Genomic DNA, 21,516 nt, shown 5'->3' with positions numbered 1-21,516 from the left:
AGGCGAGCTCCTGTGCCCCCTTGTCCTGCCCGGTTTGAGCGTGGCGTAGATCCTCCGCCTGTGTGGTGGTGTGGCTAAGAGCCTTGCATTGTGCAGATCTGTGTTCAAATCCCTCCTCTGCTCCAGCTCAATCTGCCACCTTCAGTCCCCTCTCAGACAAACTGCCGTCTGGCACACAAGAAAAGCCCAGTCCTGTTAAGACCTCGGTGGGAAGGTCATTTTGGTGCGGGGACTCGCTTGTCCCAACAGGAATTGCTAACCTACTTGGAAGTTACAAATCCAGAGCATCTCGTCTACCCTGCTGGTTGGGGAATTCAGATAGGCATGTTCATGAAGAGGATGCAGTCCTTTCTGTGCCCATGCTTCCCCCATGCTCTCTCTCTCTCTCTCTCTCACACACACACACACACACACACACACACACACACACACACACACACACACAGAAGGGTCTCCCCCCATCCCCAGCATGTTTAAGAAAGTCTTAACCCCTCTGGGCCTCGGGTTCTGGAAGCAGCAGCCTGCCAGGACTTGTCCAGACCCTTCCCTCTCTCTGCCTGTCATGGGGGCCTTCGAGGAGTGCTTTGCTCTGGGGTTCACTGCCCAGGAGAGGAGGGACCTTGGGGGGCCGCTGTGCTTCAGCCAGGAGCTCCCCCCACTGCGCTCTCTGAGGTGGTGGGCTAAGAGGCCATTTATGACATTTCTGCGTTTCATTTAGATCGGTGCTGTTACTAAATCTGGCACACGTGGCATGCTGTCTCTTTGGTTGTTCTTGTTTTGGTGGTTGTTCACAAGAGGTTATTTATGATACCAAAATGTAATTGATTTGGTTGTTGGATATTTTTCATACATTTCACATGTTATTAATTTAATACAGATAGTGGCTGCTGAGGAAGTTATCCAAAAAACAATTCAGTCAGTGCGGTTTTCAGCCATGATTATGGAATAAACCATTACATTTACTCCAGCTTATTTTGGAACTTTAACTCAGGCTAATTCTGCACTGTTTCTTCTGTTGTGGATCCTGCTGAATTCATATGGATTTGAACTCGGGTCTTCCTCTCCCCCCCCCAAGTGTTCTGCACTTGATTGGGGAAGCTCAGAGTGGGGAGGGGAGCCAAGTGCAGCAGGAGGCTCTTTCTTTCGTAGGGGAGGATTGGAGACAGCAGCTCACAGAGAAATCGAATAAAGTGCAGAGGGGAGGGGTTTATTCCAGCTGGGAGAGGATAAAATGCAAAGTGCAGATTCGACCTCAGTGTTTTTTTCTCCTTGGGTTGGATTATTCTGTCACTGAGCGGCCATTGGTTTGTTTCCCTCCTGGTTCCCTTTTGGGTCCAGTGAAGCCTGCCTCTTTTGTGCAGATCCAGCTTGTCCCAGGAAGTTCCTCAGGGCCAAATAAATCTTCCTCCTGGCACTGCTTCCTCAGCCAGCCTGACTGGTGGAACGGCTTCAGTAGATGGCTCTTTTGAGAGGAGAGCTCTTCAGCGGCCTCAGGCCCAGCCTTCAGAGGGGTTTGCAGCTTCTCTTGCTCCTGTGACTGCTACCCCCCCCCCCTCACTGGAGAAGGGACAGTTTGTTCCCAGACCATAAAGTTCCCTTCTCAGTGGTTGGGGAGGGGGAGGGGTCAGTCCCTCCCTGCTGCTAGAACCTCCAAATGGGAGAACATTGGCCAGTGACCTTTTGCTGCCCTTCCTGGTGTAGTCGTTAGGAGTGCAGACTAATCTGGTGAGCCCGGTTTGATTCCCCGCTCTTCCACATGCAGCCAGTAGGGGTGACCTTGGGCTTGCCACAGCACTGATAAGGCTGTTCTAACCGAGCAGGAATCTCAGGGCTCTCTCAGCCTCACCTCCCTCACAGGGCATCTGTTGTGGGGAGAGGAAAGGGGAGGTGAATATAAGCTGCTTTGAGACTCCTTCGGGTAGAGAAAAGCGGCATATAAGAACCAACTCTTCTTCTTCTCATTCAGTAATCTCAGGGCTCTCTTAGCCTCCCCTCCCTCACAGGGTATCTGTTGTGGGGAGAGGAAGGGAAGGCAAATGGAAGCTGCTTTGAGACTCCTTTGGGTAGAGAAAAGCGGCATAAAAGAACCAACTTCTTCTTCAGTAATCTCAGGGCTCTCTCAGCCTCCCCTCCCTCACAGGATGTCTGTTGTGGGGAGAGGAAGGGAAGGCGACTGGAAGCTGCTTTGAGACTCCTTTGGGTAGAGAAAAGCGGCATAGAAGAACCAACTCTTCTTTTTCTGCTACTGGTGTTCTTGACTCTTCTGTTTCCCATTCAATATGTGACTGTTGGAGTTTAGAGTTAGAAGTTAGACAGTTCAGTTATGCAACTTCTGGACCTATCTGGGGGTTGTGTGAGAAGCCCCTTCCATTTGGAGTTGTGCCTGCCCCACCCTAATATCCCTGGGAGGGGAATTTTGCATAAGTGGAAAAGCTTCCCATTTTCACTGCTGGCTGTAAGGCTGAACCCGCCTGGCAGGAAGAGGCCTTTCTCGGCCCTGGGGTTGCTGCCCTCCCCATCTGCTCTCCTCCACGATGCCCCCTCTGCTGCAGGGGATGGAGCACCAGCAAGGGAGTGGGGACCTGCCTGCATAGGAGCCCGATTCCTCCATCACGTTTCACACTCGTGCAGGGATGAGGCAGAAAGGCAGGCTGCAAAAATGCAGCACAAACCTCCCTCCTTACAAATGCTGTACATTGCATCCCGTGTTATAAACCACAGCTGTTTATAGAAAAAGGTGCCCATTCATATCATGGGCAAAGACGTTTCTGCAAGATGCTGGCACAAAAGCCTGGGTAATGTTGCAATTGAGCCTCACTTCCTGGTTTCAGCCTCTGTAAACCCCCCCCCCCCGCTCCCCGGTTCTTCTTTCAAAGGTCAAAGGGCTTGAGTCAGTTGGCATGAGCTAGGTGTGGGGTTTAGCATCTGGAAGAGGTCCTGAGGCCAAATGCTTCAGCCCCTTTGCTTAAGAGGGAACGGTGCATCCCAAGTGGCTGCCAGCTTGGAAGCTTTTGGAGGTTTGAATACTGCCCCTCACTCCCCTCCAGGGTGAGAATCCTTCCTCTGCCGTGAAGGCTGCTTGAGGCCAGTCACTCTGCCTCAGCTGAACCAACCTCACCAGGCTGGGAGGGCAGAACGGAGGTCCTGAGGAAAGGCAAAGGTTAAAACGTCCTGGATTGCTACAGGGGGAGGCCGCTGAAAAGAAATACGTTTCCGGCCCAGATATAAATATTGTTTGCACGAATGTGTATCCGGGCTTGATATTTTGATTCTTGCTTGTTTCTCTAGTGCAAGGTCAGCAGTGTTTTATAATTAAATAGCCAAATGTCTCTCATTTCCCTTTTAGAAAAGCCTCTTGAAGAGGCCCTGAGAGCCCTACCAAGCACTTGGCTGCCCTGCCCCTTGTGGCATCTCACATGCCCCTCCCTTAATTTAGAAAAGTGGATTTTCTTCAAGAGCCACAATAGGTTCCTCTCGTGGTCTGTGCAGTCGCACCTGGGATCTGCGACTTTGCAGAGCCTGTCATGGAGAAGGAGCTAGCAAGCGATATATTATATTTTAAACATTCTGTTGTTAGGTGCGAAGTCGTGTCCGACCCATTGCGACCCCATGGACAATGATCCTCCAGGCCTTCCTGTCCTCCACCATTCCCCGGAGTCCATTTAAGTTTGCACCGACTGCTTCAGTGACTCCATCCAGCCACCTCATTCTCTGTCGTCCCCTTCTTCTTTTGCCCTCGATCGCTCCCAGCATTAGGCTCTTCTCCAGGGAGTCCTTCCTCCTCATGAGGTGGCCAAAGTATTTGAGTTTCATCTTCAGGATCTGGCCTTCTAAGGAGCAGTCCGGGCTGATCTCCTCCAGGACTGACCGGTTTGTTCGCCTTGCAGTCCAAGGGACTCGCAAGAGTCTTTTCCAGCACCAGAGTTCAAAAGCCTCAATTCTTTGACGCTCGGCCAACCTTATGGTCAAACTTTCACAGCCATACATAGAATCATAGAATCATAGAGTTGGAAGGGGCCATACAGGCCATCTAGTCCAACCCCCTGCTCAACGCAGGATTAGCCCTAAGCATCCTAAAGCATCCAAGAAAAGTGTGTATCCAACCTTTGCTTGAAGACTGCCAGTGAGGGGGAGCTCACCACCTCCTTAGGCAGCCTATTCCACTGCTGAACTACTCTGACTGTGAAAAACTTTTTCCTGATATCTAGCCTATATCGTTGTACTTGAAGTTTAAACCCATTACTGCGTGTCCTTTCCTCTGCAGCCAGCAGAAACAGCATCCTGCCCTCCTCCAAGTAACAACCTTTCAAATACTTAAAGAGGGCTATCATGTCCCCTCTCAACCTCCTTTTCTCCAAGCTGAACATTCCCAAGTCCCTCAACCTATCTTCATAGGGCTTGGTCCCTTGGCCCCAGATCATCTTCGTCGCTCTCCTCTGTACCCTTTCAATTTTATCGATGTCCTTCTTGAAGTGAGGCCTCCAGAACTGCACACAGTACTCCAGGTGTGGTCTGACCAGTGCCGTATACAATGGGACTATGACATCTTGTGATTTTGATGTGATGCCTCTGTTGATACAGCCCAAAATGGAATTTGCCTTTTTTACCGCTGCATCACACTGCCTGCTCATGTTTAGTTTACAATCCACAAGTACCCCAAGGTCTCGTTCACACACAGTGTTACCTAGAAGCGTATCCCCCATCCAGTAGGCATGCTTTTCATTTTTCTGACCCAGATGCAGAACTTTACACTTATCTTTATTGAATTGCATCTTGTTCTCATTTGCCCATTTTTCCATTGTGTTCAGATCTCGTTGAACTCTGTCTAGACATTGCAACTGGGAAGACCATAGCCTTGACTAGACGCACTTTTATTGACAGGGTGATGTCTCTGCTTTTTAGGATGCCGTCTAGATTTGCCATAGCTTTCCTCCCCATCCGCAGTGATCTTGGAGCCCAGGAAAATAAAATCTGTCACTACCTCCATTTCTTCCCCATCGTTTTCTTGATGTTGAGTTTCAAGCCAACTTTTGCACTCTCCTCCTTCACCTGCATCAACAGGCTCTTTAGTTCCTCTTCACTTTCTGCCATTAGAGTATATCATCTGCATATCTGAGGTTGTTGATATTTCTCCCTGCAATCTTGATCCCAATTTGTGACTCCTCTAATCCCGCCTTTCTCCTGATGTGCTCCGCATACAAGTTAAAGCGGCAAGGCGACAGTATACAGTATAAACCTTCTAGAAGCTCTCAAGAGTGCTCCCCCCTCCCTGCACGGAGAGTGAATTTCTGTCTAAGTCCATGATGTGGGAGGGGCTAGCACTCTCCCCTCAGTTCTTTTTCTGCCACCACTGAGAGAGGCCTTGTACAGCAAGCTGAAGCGGAATCTTTACCTCAAATGACAGGCGAACAACTTATAATATTTATATGTTGGGCACATTCATTCAAAGGTCAGCATGAAGGTCCAGCATAGTCCAGTCCCAATCAATCCCACTCACATAAGGCAGCTGTACACCCCTCATAATAGAGGGTGGGCAGGTGACACAAATGGAAATTCCCCAAGGGATGTGCATTCACAGCCTTGATGCCTAAGTTAAGTGCCAGGAGTGTAGACAGCAAGCTGATCCTGTATCCTAGTTGACCTAACTACAGAGGCCCGAGACGTCAGAACATCATCAAAATGTTCTGGGATTTGGGATTAGGTCCTGAAGTAAACACCACCAGGACCTGAAATAAATACCGTATTTGCCGGCGTACAAGGCGACTGGGCGTATAAGACGACCCCCCAACATTTCAACTCAAAATATTGAGTGAGCCCAGTGGGGGGGGAGCCGCTCGCCGCCTGCCGCTCGCCGCTCACCGCCGCCCGCCGCCCGCGGCGCTGCTCACCCAGTGGGGGGGAGCCGCTCGCCGCCGCTCGCCGCTCGCCGGCGCACCTCACCCAGTGGAGGGGAGCCGCTCGCCGCCGCTCACCGCTCGCCGCCGCCCACCGCCGCTCGCCGCTCGCCGCCGCTTGCTGCTCGCTAGAAGAGCACCCGGCGTATAAGACGGCCCCCCCACTTGGAGGCATGTTTTTCAGAGGAAAAAAGCCGTCTTATACGCCGGCAAATACGGTACTTATCAGGATCCCCTCTCCACCCGCCAGTAGTGGGAAGGGGGGGAAGTTGAGTTGCCGATCTTGCCATGTTGATAATGTTGGGAATGTAATTATTGTTTTAATGGAGTTTTAATGGGGATTTTAAGATGTTGTAACCCGCCACGAGTCGCAAGGGAGTGGCGGGGAATAAATATAATAATAATAATAAAAAAAAATCTGGAAGCTTATGGTTTGCTGTAATCAACCTTCAGGGCTTCGTTGTTCGCACATCCAGCCGTACAGTGCTGTGGTGTTTGTGCATAATGCATTGCTTTTGTTCTACCATCTGCAGCTCAGTAACTTGCATCTTATAATGCAACAATAGTGGCTCACTTCAGGCTTCATCGTTTATGGGTGCGACCACTTGGGCAGGTTCCCTGTCACATTTTGAATCCAATCTTCCGTGTGCTACAGGCATGCTGTCCGAGATGCGCTTTCTCATTCTTTGTGGGTAATCTGTGGCAATTCCCATTTGAAGCAGAAAATTATGGGTCAATAGGGATATGGATTCCACCACTCTCTTCACAGTCTTTCACATTAGAGGTCTAGCTAATTAAGACCTGAAAGTATGATGAGCGGAAAGCCCATGAGATAATTAATATGGAGCAGTGAAGACATTAAGAAAATACAAAGGATCACAGTCACTGAGAACGTTTGGGAAAACGGGATATTATTTACCTAGGAACCCGTTTGGTTGTGACTTATGATTTTGGATGATTTATAAAGTTTTGAATTATTATAAAAAGAAGAAATAAAAAGATCCATTAATGATTTGAAATAGCCTGGACAATTCCTATACATTTTGTTTGGATTGGAGTTTCCCATTACGGGGACTGCTGATGATCTCCCCTTGGGAAACAGTATTTTCAAAATAAATGAAAGCTCACGCCTTGAATAAATCTTTGTTGGACTTAAAGGTGCTACTGGACTCTGATTTTATTGTGCTACTTCAGACCAACACGGCTACTCATTTGAATCTACATATGCTCAGAGTTTTTCTTCCACATGGCTAGATTGCTTCTAATGAACATCTGCAGTGGGACAACTTGGTCAATGATCCACATTTGTCCACCACTATGTCTTAGAAGATATCAACTTCTGGAAAGAAAGTACTGTGGGTGAAGTGGTACTTCAGTCAGTTGTGCGTGATCTTGCTAATCTCCCAGGCGTGACTGTACAGAAACCACAAAGATGAAAACAGGGTTGCACTTACCTGTAATTGTTGTTCATTGAGCGGTCTTCTGTGCAGTCACACAACCCTCCCGCCTTTCCTGCTGTGGGCTGCTGATGATAGATTGACTTACCAGTGGCAGGAAGGAGAACTGAGAGAGGGTGCTAACTCCTCCCACATCATGTGGCTTGGGTGGGAAAGTCACCCCCCATGAGGGGCGGGGTAAGCACTCTTGGGAGCGTCCAGAATTTTTATACATATAGCTTGCGAGCTCCTTCTCTGTGGCAGGCTCTGCGAAGACACAGATCCCAGGTTTGACTGCACAGAAGACCCCTTGATGAACAACAGTTACAGGCACCCCTGTTTCCCCAGTGGAGCGACATTTGGTTCTGGAGCAGTGGGCTGCAGACCCCCTGTGCTGCTGCTGCAGTGGCCAGAACAAAGTTAAGACATGGCTGGGCAGGAAATCTGGCACATCTCACAGACTTGGAGGGGGGGAGGGGGGGTCTCTGTAGTTCAAACTTAGCACCTTGCTTGAGAGTCAAGTTATAGTCCAGAGACACCTGTAAGATTAACAAAACTTTATTCAAGCTATAACTTTTGTTAACTTCTTCAGATACGTGTACACAAAACTTACACCTTGAGTAAAACTTGGTTTGAGCCCTTAGACTTTTTTGTGCTGACCGTAGACCAATATGGTGATCGACCTGAATTGTTCCTGAGAGCACACCTTTATGAATGAAACGTATTAGATGCCTTAGCGGTCCTCTGAATTCCTCTTCCTCTTTTTGTGTCTTCATCCTGCCAGGTGTGGGATCTCAGTGATATCGACAAAGACGGTCATCTTGACAAAGATGAATTTGCTGTGGTAGGTTTTCGGGGGGGGGCTCCCCATGGGACTCAGGGGACTCTCCAGGGACTGTGGGGTGGTGGGATCTGCCCGTGTCCCAACCATGCAGGAGGGCCCATGGATACGACACCCCCCCCCCCCAGCTCCCTCAGTGGATTTAACGTTTCCCAGGCCTCTGTCTCCTGCTGCTCTGCCTTCTCTCCTCCTGACCCGCTCCTCCTTGGTGCCGCCTTGTTGCCTGTTCCCGTCCTTGCTGCCCTCTGCAGATGTCTTTTCCCTCTGGGCCTTGCAGGCAATGCACCTGGTGTATCGCGCTCTTGAGAAGGAGCCCGTCCCCTCAGTGTTGCCCCCATCTCTCGTCCCGCCTTCCAAGCGAAAGAAGACGCCTGCCTTCCCTGGAGCGGTCCCTGTGCTTCCTGCTAGCCCTCCCCCCAAAGACAGCCTGCGCTCCACCCCCTCCCACGGCAGCGTCAGCAGCCTGAACAGCACGGGCAGCCTGTCGCCCAAACACAGCCTCAAACAAGCTCAGGTAGGTGTAGGCCCTGCCCGGGGCATTCTTCCTAACCCGGCAGCTGCTCTTAGGCCCCTCTGGGGACTTGGTGCTTTTGCCCGAGAGCTCCTTTGAATGGGGATGGTGCTGCAAACAGCCCCTGGGCTCTGGTCCCACCGTCTTCTGTGCAGTTCAGGAATTTTGTTGGCAGAAGTCTAGGCCAGCAGGCCTCTCAGGGGAGCTGGGCAGGAGGGAGTCCACCTGCTTCCCCCTCTCAGTGTAATGCTGGCTTTGGCTCAAATGTGGTGGTTGTTCCAGGCCCCGGCCATCTGGGTGGTTCCTGCGACCGACAAGGCCCGCTACGACGAGATTTTCTTGAAAACGGACCTGGACCTGGATGGGTTTGTGAGTGGTCAGGAAGTGAAGGACACCTTCATGCACTCCGGCCTTTCCCAGAAGCTCTTGGCACACATCTGGTAAAAACCTACTGCCCCATCTCTCCCCGTCAGCAGGCGTGATTCTGTTGGGCAGCGCTGGGTGCAAAATAAACTCTTGCTGTTCCAGAGGTTGGGCCAGGGGTGGGGGTGCCCCTCTGAAACCTTCTGATCAAATGCTTTTCTGCTTTCTGTAGAGTAAATTTGGGCTCAGAGGTGCAGTGTGGTAACACCAATTTTCTGACAGGGCCTTGGCCGACACAAGGCAGATGGGGAAGCTCAATAAAGACCAGTTTGCCCTCGCCATGTTCCTCATCCAGCAGAAGGTCAGTAAAGGCCTCGATCCTCCACAGGTGTTGCTCCCAGAGATGATTCCTCCCTCAGAAAGGACCACTCCCATCCAGGTGAGCTGCTTCTCTGCTAATGCTGCCTTGTAACCCTCTGGATTCTTGTCCTTCTGGCACTTGATAGTTTAAAGAATGCTGCTTTCACTGTATTGACCCTGAAAGATTTGTCCTCCAGTGACTCTGGTGAACATTAGAAACAGGAGGCCAGTGTGCCCAGCAAGCAACACGGGACGTGGATGTCCGCCCTGACCTCTTCTGCCTCCCTGGCCCAACAGTCCTTCTGTCCAAAGGACCGCTAGGCCCCTGCTCGAGATCTGTGGCCAGACCCAGGGGTTGAGGGGCCAGGCATGTGGAAGTGCCTGGCCAGGCGGATGCTTCCATTCCCTCTTGGGCCTGTCTGTTGCTCCACCTCGCCTGGCTGCTTTCCTGGGCCCTTTCTCTGCAGTGCCTGAGCTGCTGCACCTGTGCTTTCCCCTCCAGACTCTCTCAGGCTACTTGGCTTCTGTAGGACCGGAGATCTCCACACTCGCAGACGTGCGTCGTGTGAGTACCTGCAGTGCCTAAGGATTGCAGCCTCCACCGCACACCACCCCAGCTTTCTGCCGCATGTCTTTTTGCCTCTGCATCCAGGGCAGCTACGAGTTGCAACCAGGCCTCTTAGCTCTCCCCAGGGGCCAGTAGTAGGCATCTTTTGGCTCCAGAATGCCCGTTTTGTGCTTGCGTCCTTCTCTCTGGCTTTATCTGAGCATCGCTTTAGGGTTTTGCTCTTTTGCTGCTCTTCTGAGGCATGGAAGTCTCCCCTTGGCCGTTAAGCATCACTTGCCGGCTTCCCCTGAGTGTTACATGAGAAGCATGTGTGCAGTTCCTTTTGCACATGGGATAGGCCATGGGTGCTAATGCCGTTTGCCACCAGTTGGAATGTCGGGACTCCTGGGTAGATCTGGAGAGGGGAATGTCCTGCAAGTGCCAATCCGGAGCTTGGAAACAAGCTGATTTTGTGAGACTGGGGAGGCTTCTGGCTGGCCGACTGTGCCTCAGGAGGTTGTGCTGGTTTTCTTTACAGGACAGCTCAAGTTCCATCGGATCCGGGGAATTCACTGGGGTGAAAGAGCTGGATGATATCAGCCAGGAGGTTGCCCAGCTGCAGAGGTTAGTGGTGTCTCAGGGCAGCCTTGGCTGACAAAAGCCACCTGTTTGTGCCATTTGTTTATAGAGCAGTTCTAACGTCCATCCTCACCTTTGTTCTCACCTTTGTGAGGTTGGTCATCCTGGTACTGTTCCTTTGCAGAGAGCTTCATGCTGTGCTGTCATTAAAAAGATATCTATACAGCACAGTACACACTTTATTCTTAACTAGGGACTTCAGACTCACTTCCAAAGTTACCCCTTACACAAGAGGGATCTGATCTCTGACTGCTCTTGGTTTGGGCAAGCTTGATTTGCTACTTTGCTGGCAGGGGCTCATGGGAATTGTAGTCCATGGACATCTGGAGGACTACAGGTTGACTACCCCTGCCTTGGAGGGGGCCTTTCTCATTACCTTTTAATTGAACCTGGGACCTTCAACATGCCATGCAGATGTTCTTCCATGGAGCACATTTCCAGAATATGCAAGCTTTAAAAGCATTCGGATTTCAAATGCACCAGAAACAACAGTACAACTTCTTGGACCGTGGCTGTACCGTTTTGGAAAGAAAGGCTTGTTCTTTTCCAGTTGCCTCCAAGCGCTCTGTTGGAGCTTTGAGCATTTTGGATTGGGCCTAGGAAGATCCATGGGCAAAGGAAATACTTTGCATTTTGATGAGTTGCTCATGTTGTATCACAGGAAAATGGGATGCCACTGACCCCGCAGGTGAAAATTTGAGTGTAAATGAGGTCCATTCTGTGTATGATCAGATTTCTGTCTGTTTTTGTTAAATTAATGGAGAGCTTATCTTGACTGATGCCACTGAGGAAGGTTTCAGGTGTTGAGACATGTTTGGCATAGAGATTCTTGCGTATGGAGACAAGATGTACTTGTGTCAATGGACTTTTCTTTGTATGCAGACCCATAGTTGTGTTGTTTTGAAATGATATTCCAGCTCTTCTGATTGAATTATTAAATGATCCTACGTGCATAGTTATGTTTTGCTTTCTTTTTCTTCATCCCAACCTTCTTGGTTACCTGTATTGGAAAGAATGCTTCATCTGATGGAGTCATCACATTTTCCTCTTACAGAGAGAAATATTCTCTAGAGCAGGACATCCGAGAGAGGGAGGAAGCAATCCGTCAGAAGACAGCTGAAGTCCAGGTAGAGGCGCCCTGACGGTTGTGACATAGCGGCTAATGTGATTGTAAGAGGTCCAGGTTCAAGTCCCACGCTGCCTCTGAAGCTCCCTGGGTGCCATTGGGGCAGTTACTCTCTCTCACAGGTGCACCCACCTTATAGGGCTGTTTTGCAGACGGATGCAGAGAGGAGAATGGCTTGTTGACGAGTTCACAGCTGGAATTTGGACTGGGAGGTCTCTCCATCCGTTGCCAGTGGAGTAGAGCAGCCCTTTAGGGTTTTGCTTCTGTGACCCAAGCCTTAAGTCTGTGTCGGTGCCCTTTGAGTCTCTTTGCCTGGTTCCTGGCTGAAATCCTGGTTTTGCCACTTCTACTCTCTTTGAAAGTGGATGTTTCTGAGTGACAAATTCAAATGAGTAGCTTTGTTGGTCTGAAGTAGCACAATAAAATCAGAGTCCAGTAGCACCTTTAAGACTAACGAAGATTTATTCAGGGTGTGAGTGAGCTTTCGAGTGCAAGCACTCTTCCTCAGACTCATGATCTTCTTACATGATCATAGTCTGAGGAAGAGTGCTTGCACTCGAAAGCTCACGCCTTGAATAAATCTTTGTTGGTCTTAAAGGTGCTACTGGACTCTGATTTTCTGAGTGACAAAGGCAGCTAAAAAAAGCAGGCTTGGGAAATGTCTGGGCTTTGTTGAACAGGAAAACTGTCCTGGGTGTAGTCTGCACGGGGCTTTTTATCCAGTCCCAGTTCGAATGAACCCCTCCCGTCTACATTTATTCGATTTGCATTTTGATTTTGGGTGCTTTAAATTTTCCCTCTGCCACATCCATGATTGATTCGTGGTGGCCATGCCTTTCCCCCCGCAATATCCAGAAGTGGATAGAAGCCTCACTATTTGAAAACCCGGCATCAGGAGTGTGCAGCTCTCTGCTTTTTGTGCATTAACTCTGCCTCGTGCCTCCAACACTGTAACAAAGCAGCCTTCCCTGATAGGACAGGGCGTCAGTTCAAAGTCTTCCTGATTCCCAGTTGCAAGGCTTCCCTTAAAGTGATCACTCCAGAAGCCCTAACTTCTCTCAGCAGAGATTTGCCTCTTGGATATATTCCCCCTCCTCTGCTGTCTCCAATCCTCTCCCCCCCCCCTCCACATTCAAGAAAAGAAAGAGACTCCTGCTGTGCTTGTCTCCCCCCCCCCAGCTCTGAGCTTCCCCAATTGAGTGCAGAACACTTTCCTCTTTTTTTTTTGGGGGGGGGGGGGATAGAGGAAGACCTGAGTTCAAATAGATATGAATTCAGCAGGATGCACAATGGGGAAAAAGACTAAGTGCAGAACCAGCCCTGGTCAGTGCAGAGCAATTAAATTTCCTATCATAAAGCAGGATCAGTCATGAGAAATCTTCTCACCATATTGCTTACACAGCAGCCAGCCAGTTGATATGGAAAACAAGCAAATAGGGCATGAAGGGCAAGACCTTCCCCTGCTGTTGCCTCCTGGCCGTGGGATTCAGAGGTTTGCCTTTCCTGAATGCGGAGGCTCCCTTGAGTCACTGGGGCCAGTAGCCATGGGTGGCCCTTTCCTCCACCACGAATCCCTTGTAAAGCCCTAATCCAGGTGCTGCTGGCCTGCTCACCCCCTTTCTTCCATCCCGTGTTCATGTCTTACGATGCACGGCAGCACAACAGAATTTGAGTCCCAACAGCACCTTTAAAATCAACAAAGATATATTCAAGGCTTTCAAGCTCAGGCACTCAGGCAGACAATGGAACAAGATATAAGAAAAGTACAGATATGGAGTACCGATATAAGGAAAAAGGAAATTAGTAGCAAATTAGTAAATTGTGTCATAACATCCAAATTATGCAGTATGATGATAATTCTTTGCTTAGAAAAGCTAATCGGTCCTTTGGGTTCTGTTAAAGTTCACAAAAACATTGGAGACATAGGAATGTCAAGGCTAGTAATTAATGGCAGGCATTTTCCCGGTTGTGAAAAGAAATAATTAAAAGAGGCTAGTTGCTCACCCATCCCACGCATGGAAGCATCCCCACAAGCGACAAGCCGTGCTGGTTTGTTATCTTGGCCTGATACCAGAGAGTTAGATTCTGAATTACATTACGTATCACTTACATCAGTGGTAGTCAACCTGTGGTCTTCCAGATGTCAATGGACTACAATTCCCATGAGCCCCTGCCAGCATTTGTAGTCCATGAACATCTGGAGGACCACAGGTGACTACCCCTGACTTACAGTCACAGTGTCCCAAATAAAATTAAAAGAAGGGGGGTTTGTAAGGAATGTGGATATAAGAGTTGAATAAGGTTAGCATTCATAGTGAGATAAGAAACAAATGTCTCTGTTGAGTCCTGCGTATTCCATTGTTTTGAAAGTTGAAATAACTTGAATTTCCGCAATCTCCCTTTCTAGTCTGTTCTTGAAGTTCTTTTGCAATCAAACAGTTACTTTGAGGTCCCTCATTGAATGTCCTGGAAGGCTGAAGTGTTCCCTGACAGGTTTCTCAGTCCTGTGATTTTTGATGTCCATTTATTCATTTGGTGTCCATTTATTCTTTGGTGGAGTGCTTGACCCTCTTTGATGCACTATGGTGTCCTAGAGGAAGGAGGAGCCAGCATCTTCTTTTTCTCAGGGCGGCTCCTTCTCCCCTTTGGACACCCCTGTGCAGTGTCTGACAACTGCTCTGTGGATTGTCTGGTGGAAGTTGGCATTCTGGCTGGTGGTCCTTGCCCCCGAGAATCTTTCCTGTGGCATCATCCTACAGCGGGCTAACCACATTCTGACTCCTCAGGATTTGCAAAATGAGTTAGACCGTGAAACCAGCAGCTTGCAAGAACTGGAAGCTCAGAAACAGGATGCGCAGGATCGCCTCGAAGAAATGGACCAGCAGAAGACCAAGCTGAAGGATATGCTGAGTGATGTGAGGCAGAAGTGCCAGGAAGAGACGCAGGTGGTGAGGAAAGGGGCAGGAGCTGTGGGGGCGGGGAGAGACAAAGAGGGAGTCTCGCCTGCTGGGCACTTGTGCTGGAGGGCCAACCCCTGCTCTGCTGGGCTCTCCCAAGGGACTTCAGCTTCTGCCCAACACCATGTGATGTTAGGCCAGCTCCCCTGAGGATGACTCCTCCCAGCCGGAGGCCGTACTTCTCCAGGTGTCAGAGCGCACGGGGGGGGGGGGGGGATTCCACAGTAGGTGCCTTTCTCCTTGCCCGGCTTGTGAGTTTCCCACGTGAAGAAGGAACCTTTGGAAGGTGGTTTTGCACTTCCTGGAGGATGTGGGCATGTGGCCAGCTTGCAAAATCAGGAAATGCTTCTTAAGTCTTTGGTAGCTTCTGTGAGCATTTCCTCCCCCCCTCTGAACAGTGTTGCACTGCTGCTTCTTGTTTCAGATTTCATCATTAAAAATGCAGATTCAGTCCCAGGAGTCGGACCTGAAGTCCCAGGAGGATGACATCAGCAGGGCCAAAGGGGAGCTGAATCGGCTGCAGCAAGAAGAGGCGCAGCTCGAGCAGAGCATCCAGGCTGGGAAGGTCCAGCTGGAGACCATCATCAAGTCTCTCCAGTCCACTCAGGAAGAGATCAGTCAGGTAAGGGGCAGCTCCTCTTCTCTGCCTCAAGCTCATTTCTGCGTAAGCCATTTCTCAAGAGACAAACCCCCGTGGGGCCGAAAGACAAACATTGCTGTTCTTCCTAGGAGAAGGCGGGAGAAGGCTTGGGCTGCTGCACCCAAAGCAGCCAAGACTGTGGGGGCAGAAGTCCCCACAAGCTGGATTCCCATCCCTGTTCCGTGGTGCGTGCGGATTACCTTCCTTTGTGGGTGGATTGATTGCTGCCTGGGAGAATTCCAGCCTGACTGGATGGTTGGCCTTTTTTGGCTCTCCAGATGTCCGTGGACTACAATTACCCTGAGCCCTCCACTTTGGTACCACATGCTGGCAGGGGCCCATGGGAATTGTAGTCCATAGACATCTGGAGAGCCACAGTTTGGCCACCCCCTAGTCTATGGTCTGAAACACCAGGTGGCTCACCTCTTTCCCGGTCGGTACCTAGCCTCTCTTTGTAGCTGCTTGTGGTTTGTCATTCTGGCTTTACGCGTCCTTCTGAAATGGGACCTTTATTAACTGGTGCATTAGAATATTAGAACTCTGTAACCACCAGAAAGAAACAGAAGCACAGCATAAAAATTCACATGACACATTAAGCGGTACAAAAATTACACAATAAGAACTTGAGTGTAATAAGCTGTCCACAGCAGTATAGCCCACCGGTCCCAGTCATTTATCCAAGCGAATTCGTGAAGCCGTTTAGTATCGTGCAACCTTGTTACCTGTGCAGAAAAACCCTCATGAAGAATTCAGCGTTGTATCGGTTGAAGGAGGCCAGGAGAGGGGGAGCTTTCCTGACCTCTCCGGACAGGCCATTCCAGAAGGTGGGGGTCACAAGGGAGAAAGCCGTGCATGCAGGTGGGCTTCAACTTTGCCCACTTGCAAGTTGGCAACTGCTGAAGCTCCTTCCTACTGACTCAAGCAACATGGTTGTGGTGGAGCCCAGGGACAGAGCAGCCCTGCAGATCAGAGGGTCCAAGGCTGTGAAGGGCTGCGGGGGGGGGGGGGGCAGCCAGTACCCTAACCAGAGCCCAATAAGACTATCCTGTCAATGGGGCACCTGCAAAGCTGGGGAGGGGGGGCAGGGGGACATATGCTCCAACAAGCTTCCATTAGTAGCTGAGCTGTGGCAGTCTGGATCAGCAGGCGTTTCAAGTTGATTTTGAGTGGGGAAGGAGGTTTGGAGTTTGAGGCGGAAACTGTTGCAAGATGGAGCTCTTCCACCAGGCATCTGGCTGAGGCTGGGCTGCCAGGAACACACACACACACACACACACACACACACACACACACTCTGTTCCTTGTAACATCTATCCCATGGCATACAAGAAAGAATGTGGGTAGTGAGGATGCAGTGGTGATTCTGCTGTTTTATTCTACTGTTCTGTTTCATGGCGGTTTCATTGTTTTACCCTGTGTTGGGTAACTGTTTACCCTATTAAAATATGATGTACCCAGCCCCAAGATGACTGGCCCGGGGCGGGGGGCAATCCTACAAGTCAAATTGTAAATAAATAGACTCATTCCAGAGCTAGTTCTTGCCCGTTCTGAATAACTAGCCCCACCCATCTCCTCTCTTGATGAATTGTTTAACATTATTAAAAAGCAGCCCCTGGTTATTTGAAGGAACTGTGTCTCCTTGCGGCTTCTGGAGCTGACCAAGTTCTCCGGGGTGTGGGTGAGAATGTTCTTAGGGTAGCCCAAGTGCTGGAACAGGGAGTGCCATGTTGTGCGCTGGCCTCGAAGGGCTCCTTCCCCAGCGCAGGCTGCCCATGGGAATGTGGTCAGAAGGTCATGGGCCACTTGTGGAAGTCTGGAGGCTGGCTGTGGCCACTTGTGCCGTGTCCTTATTGCAGGCTAGAAGCAAGCTTTCTCGTTTGCAAGAGAACCACCAGGAAGGCAGTCGACGCCTCGGTCAGTATGAAGAAGCTCTGAACGGTGTCCACAGCGGCAGCATGACCAACCTGGCTGACCTGAACGAGGGAAACTCACAGAAGGAGAGGGGCAGCTTTGGAACCTTGGTAAGGGTGCCATGAATCCAGGGCGCTTGAAGCCAGGAGGGAAGGCCTCCCTGAAAGCCACCTAGAAGGTTTCCAGCAGAGGCAGCTTCTGAGTTGGGGGCTGCCTGGCTCTCTCGGCTGCTGCATTGTGAGGGGCCGTTCCACCCCGGGCTTTGTGCCGGCTAAGGGGCTCTTCAGACTGTGTTGTAGGCATATTCTCCCAGGTATGTTGATGGGGATCGGCATGGGAAGTAAATCTGATCCCATCTGAACAACAAATCTGAAGGCTGTGCTGAATTCAGACATGGGAGCTCCTCTGCACAGCCCCTGGCTTGGACTGGAAGTCCTAATGCTGAAGGGGGAGGGGGAGATGCTGCTTGCCAGGCACCTGGCCTGTCTGCTGTCTGCTTTTAGTGCATTAGCTCAAGAGCCCATTCTGAGTAATAGCGTATCCTCCTCCACAGTGTATGCAGCCAATGAAATAAGCGTGGCATTGTAATATATTACATTTTTAAAGTAACATGTAGCCATAATGATGCATTCAGGTGAGTTGGTGGGATGCAGCAGGATGACTTTTGAGTCTCTTTTAAGGCCACCAAGGTTTTCTTCTGGGTAGAAGCTTTTGTGGGCACGTAGCCATAATAACACTTAAGCATCACCATCCTGTAAGGCCCCAGTAAAAACACACTACTGTGAGCAATATTTGGCAACCCTCTAAGCATCCAATTGCCTCATGTTTCTGTGTCCGGTGGCAGAACGATCCCTTCAAGAACAAGGCCCTGCTGTTCAGCAGTAATGCACAGGAGCTGCCCGCGGACCCCTTCCAGGCCGAAGACCCGTTCCGGGCAGATCCCTTTAAAGGAGCCGACCCCTTCAAAGGTAGTAAGTATCACCTGGATGGGATGAACCAACCAGAAATGGGGAGCTTCTTCAGCACCAGCTGCCCCTTCTCTCTCTGCTTCCCCCAGGTGACCCTTTCCAGAATGACCCCTTTGCAGAGCAGCCAGCTGTGGCAGCCGGTAAGCCCCTCTTCTGCAGGGCCTTGACCTTTTTTCCCTTGCTGAGAATCGGAGAGGGAGGAGACCATAAGAGGGAATCGCCTGCAACCTCCCCCCCCTCCCCCAAGAGGATGGGTAAAATAGGACCAGGGGCTATGTCTACTCAGTCTACGCAGGCGACAGTCCTGGAATTCCTTGTTGCGGCTTTCTTGTAGGACTTGCTATGGCAGCAGCAAAGGGGGTGTCTGACGGCCGGGAGGGAGCTTGCAGGGGGGGGGGTAGCCAGCCATGTCTCAGTTGATGTTCCCCTTCAGGCGGATCCGCTGGTTGTCACTGTCTGCTTGATAGGCCAGCAAGGGGACAAACCTCCACCCCCTTTGCGCGCTTTGCTGTTAATTTGTGTGCTCTACCTCTTCTTCCAGATCCGTTTGGAGGAGATCCGTTTAAAGAAAGTGACCCATTCCAGACTTCTGTGCCAGAGGATTTCTTTAAAAAGCCTGAGAAAAGTGATCCGTTTGTCTCTGACCCATTCTCAAAAAATCCCACCTTGTCCTCTAATAAAGTAAGGATCCGGGGCCAGTCGCTTGGGTGGTGGGTGAGGACTTGGGCTTTGTCCGCAAGGGTGTGTGAAGGAGCTCTGTAGCGGGAATGGGAACTGAACAGCTCCTTCTCCTCGTGCTGGGAGAAGCCAAGTGCGCGGTTCCCTGAACATGCCTGATCTTTCTGTTCTGCTCTCATGCTTCAGCCTCACGGCTTCGAGAACTCCGATCCATTCATGACATCAAGTCTCCCTTTGAAAGGACCAGGTAGGAACAAAGGCTGTCTTGACCGGACATTTTCGCTGGGTCATTGCTGAGTCATTGCAAATTTACCCTGGGGTTTTCTTTCCTTCCACGTGGGTCATTTTCACAGGACTCAGACAACCTTTATTGGCATACACAATCACAGTCCAAGGAAACAGAATGAATTAGACAAGACTACACTCCCACACTAGTTATTTATTTGGAGTATACTTCCAAAGTATACTTTGGAGTATACTTGGCTACCCTGCCAAGTTTAATGGGATCCTTTTCTGAAAGCATTAATTTGATGATAAGGGATTTAGAATTGGCTTAAATCCATCAAATATGACTGGATTAAGGCTCGTTGGGGGGAGAAGACTGGACACTCCAAAGCAATATGTGGTAGTTTGTCCGGGACTTTGCAGCCATGTAGACAGAGTCTTTTGAAGGCAGGAATCTGATGAAATCTTCCCCAGGACATGCTTGAGGGAATGGAGGAAGAAAAAGAAGAAGAGTTCGTTCTTAGATGACGCTTTTCTCTAACCGAAGGAGTCTCAAAGTGGCTTACAGTCGCCTTCCCTTTCCTCTCCCCACAACACAACCCTGTGAGGTGGGTGAGGCTGAGAGAGCCCTGATATCTTGGCCCGGTCAGAACAGCTTTATCAGTGCTGTGGCGAGCCCAAGGTCGCCCAGCTGGCTGCATGTGGGAGAGTGCAGAATCGAACCCGGCATGCCAGATTAGAAGTCCACACTCCAAACTGGCTCTCAGAAGTTGACTCTGGCAAGAAGCAAGGTCCTCCTACCCAAATAGGAATCCAACTGATAAAGATAAGCAGGTAGGAGTTTGTAGTTAGGTGAAATGCCCCAGAATTGGGGGGAACAGGTATTACATGGGATGGAAGATAGGGTTTGCATTTCGATATCCTCAAGCCTACATTAAATTGCCTTGAAAATATATGGGTCGCACAATCGGTCACATAAGAGGCTACCAGAGTAGGCTGAGTAATGAATTCTCAGCCAATATTTGAAGGTCAGTAGCCAGGTTTTCAAAGCCAGATGTTGTTGACCTAATTCAGTCCGGGTGGTTTGATTTGCAACCCTTTTGGGTACCTCGAGGAAGGTTCTTAAAAACATGGACTGCAGAGACTCCCGTTCATTAAGGTCCAGGGTCCAGGTTAGAATGCCATACAAAATTTGCAGGGTGAATTTCATAGAATACATTTTTAATGCAGCTGAAATATTTTTATTCTCTTTCTGATGGTAGAATTTAGTGAGGAGAGTTAGGGATGTTTTCATGGTTTTGGCTATCTGCTTCCTACGGTGTACCCATTTGCCGTTAAAGGAGAAGTTAAGACCAAGGCATTTGAAATGGGACCCTTGCTCAATACTGTGCCCATCAATCTTCCATGAATATTTATAGTGGGTTTTTGCAAAAACTAAGATGTTAGTTTTCTCAACGTTTATTTCCAGCTGATTGTTGTGGCAATAGACCATAAAACCACAGTTGGAGACCTACATGCACTCTGGGCAAGATGACAGTGTTGTGAGCAAATAAATGTAGAGGAGTTGGTCTTTTCCCCAAAATGGGGGGATACCCACTTGTGGACTTCAGAAAACCGGGGAGATCGTGCAAAAAATAAACAATTGGGGAGCTAGAATGCACCCCTGTTTTACCCCAATGTTAATGGGGGATTTTCTCAGTTAAATTGCCCGATGTTAATTTGTCCTGACAGTTATTATCTAGATGCAAATTTCTTATTTCTTAAGAGAAGTAAAAGACTGGGATCAATCTAGAGTTCTGCTAGTTTGTCCCACAGTTTGTCTCTGGGGATGGAATCAAAGGCCATCTTTAGATCTACGGATGCCACAATTTTCCACCCCTTGGGGACATTTTCCTTGGTTGGAAAATGATAATATAGCACAATGATCTAACATGGGGTTCCCTTTTTAAAATCTAATGTATTTTCTTAAAGGATACCCAGGTGGTAAGTTTTGAAGCCAGCAATTTGGCATAGAGTTTACCTAAAACAGAAAGTAAACTGATGGGGCGATAGTTAGAGGGACTTACCTTTTTTTAAATAAATTGGCCAGATAATGGCCTGCTAGGGGTCCTAGCTCGCCCGAGCATGCTGGCCCAGCCCCGTCAGGAGGGGTCTGATAGGGGAGACCTTTGCAAGAAGTGAGTTGGAAGTTGTTGACTTGTTAATGTTTTGGTTTCAGATCTTTTTGGAACATTGACTCCCTTTGGCAGCAGTGCTTTCAATAGCAGTGAAGGATTTGCAGATTTTAGCAGAATGTCAAAGGTAAGCTTCTTCCAAATAACTGGTCCTTCTTAAAGCCTGTCCTTTTACAACCAGCTCAAGGCAGGTCCCTCACCACAGTCAGATCCTCAATAGGCCTCTCATCGGCCACTTGGCTGCCC

The 21,516-nt window shown here is 49.6% G+C and overlaps 1 protein-coding gene across 11 annotated transcripts in view; it reads left to right on the top strand.

Moving 5' to 3' along the window:
* EPS15L1 (epidermal growth factor receptor pathway substrate 15 like 1) overlaps nt 1-21,516 on the top strand; it is a 51,393-nt gene that overhangs the window by 14,425 nt on the left and 15,452 nt on the right. For 7 of the 11 annotated variants that reach the window (XR_013229886.1, XM_077331476.1, XM_077331481.1 and 4 more), the window contains exons 8-22: nt 8,115-8,174; nt 8,449-8,685; nt 8,965-9,122; nt 9,328-9,484; nt 9,908-9,970; nt 10,491-10,576; nt 11,646-11,718; nt 14,504-14,665; nt 15,099-15,296; nt 17,171-17,335; nt 18,070-18,196; nt 18,283-18,333; nt 18,735-18,874; nt 19,058-19,118; nt 21,315-21,397. Coding sequence is in view for 10 of the 11 variants with exons in the window: in XM_077331476.1 (XP_077187591.1) it covers nt 8,115-8,174; nt 8,449-8,685; nt 8,965-9,122; nt 9,328-9,484; nt 9,908-9,970; nt 10,491-10,576; nt 11,646-11,718; nt 14,504-14,665; nt 15,099-15,296; nt 17,171-17,335; nt 18,070-18,196; nt 18,283-18,333; nt 18,735-18,874; nt 19,058-19,118; nt 21,315-21,397 (1,821 nt within the window). In the remaining variant the exon portion in view is untranslated. The remainder of the gene's footprint in view (nt 1-8,114; nt 8,175-8,448; nt 8,686-8,964; nt 9,123-9,327; nt 9,485-9,907; nt 9,971-10,490; nt 10,577-11,645; nt 11,719-14,503; nt 14,666-15,098; nt 15,297-17,170; nt 17,336-18,069; nt 18,197-18,282; nt 18,334-18,734; nt 18,875-19,057; nt 19,119-21,314; nt 21,398-21,516) is intronic. The other 4 variants (XM_077331483.1, XM_077331477.1, XM_077331474.1 and 1 more) reach the window with 3 other exon arrangements.

The sequence above is a fragment of the Paroedura picta genome, chromosome 4, assembly GCF_049243985.1.
Source record: "Paroedura picta isolate Pp20150507F chromosome 4, Ppicta_v3.0, whole genome shotgun sequence".
NCBI classification, from domain to species: domain Eukaryota; kingdom Metazoa; phylum Chordata; class Lepidosauria; order Squamata; family Gekkonidae; genus Paroedura; species Paroedura picta.
The sequence above is the reverse complement of the archived record's forward strand: the minus strand, read 5'-3'. Positions and strand labels throughout refer to the sequence as shown.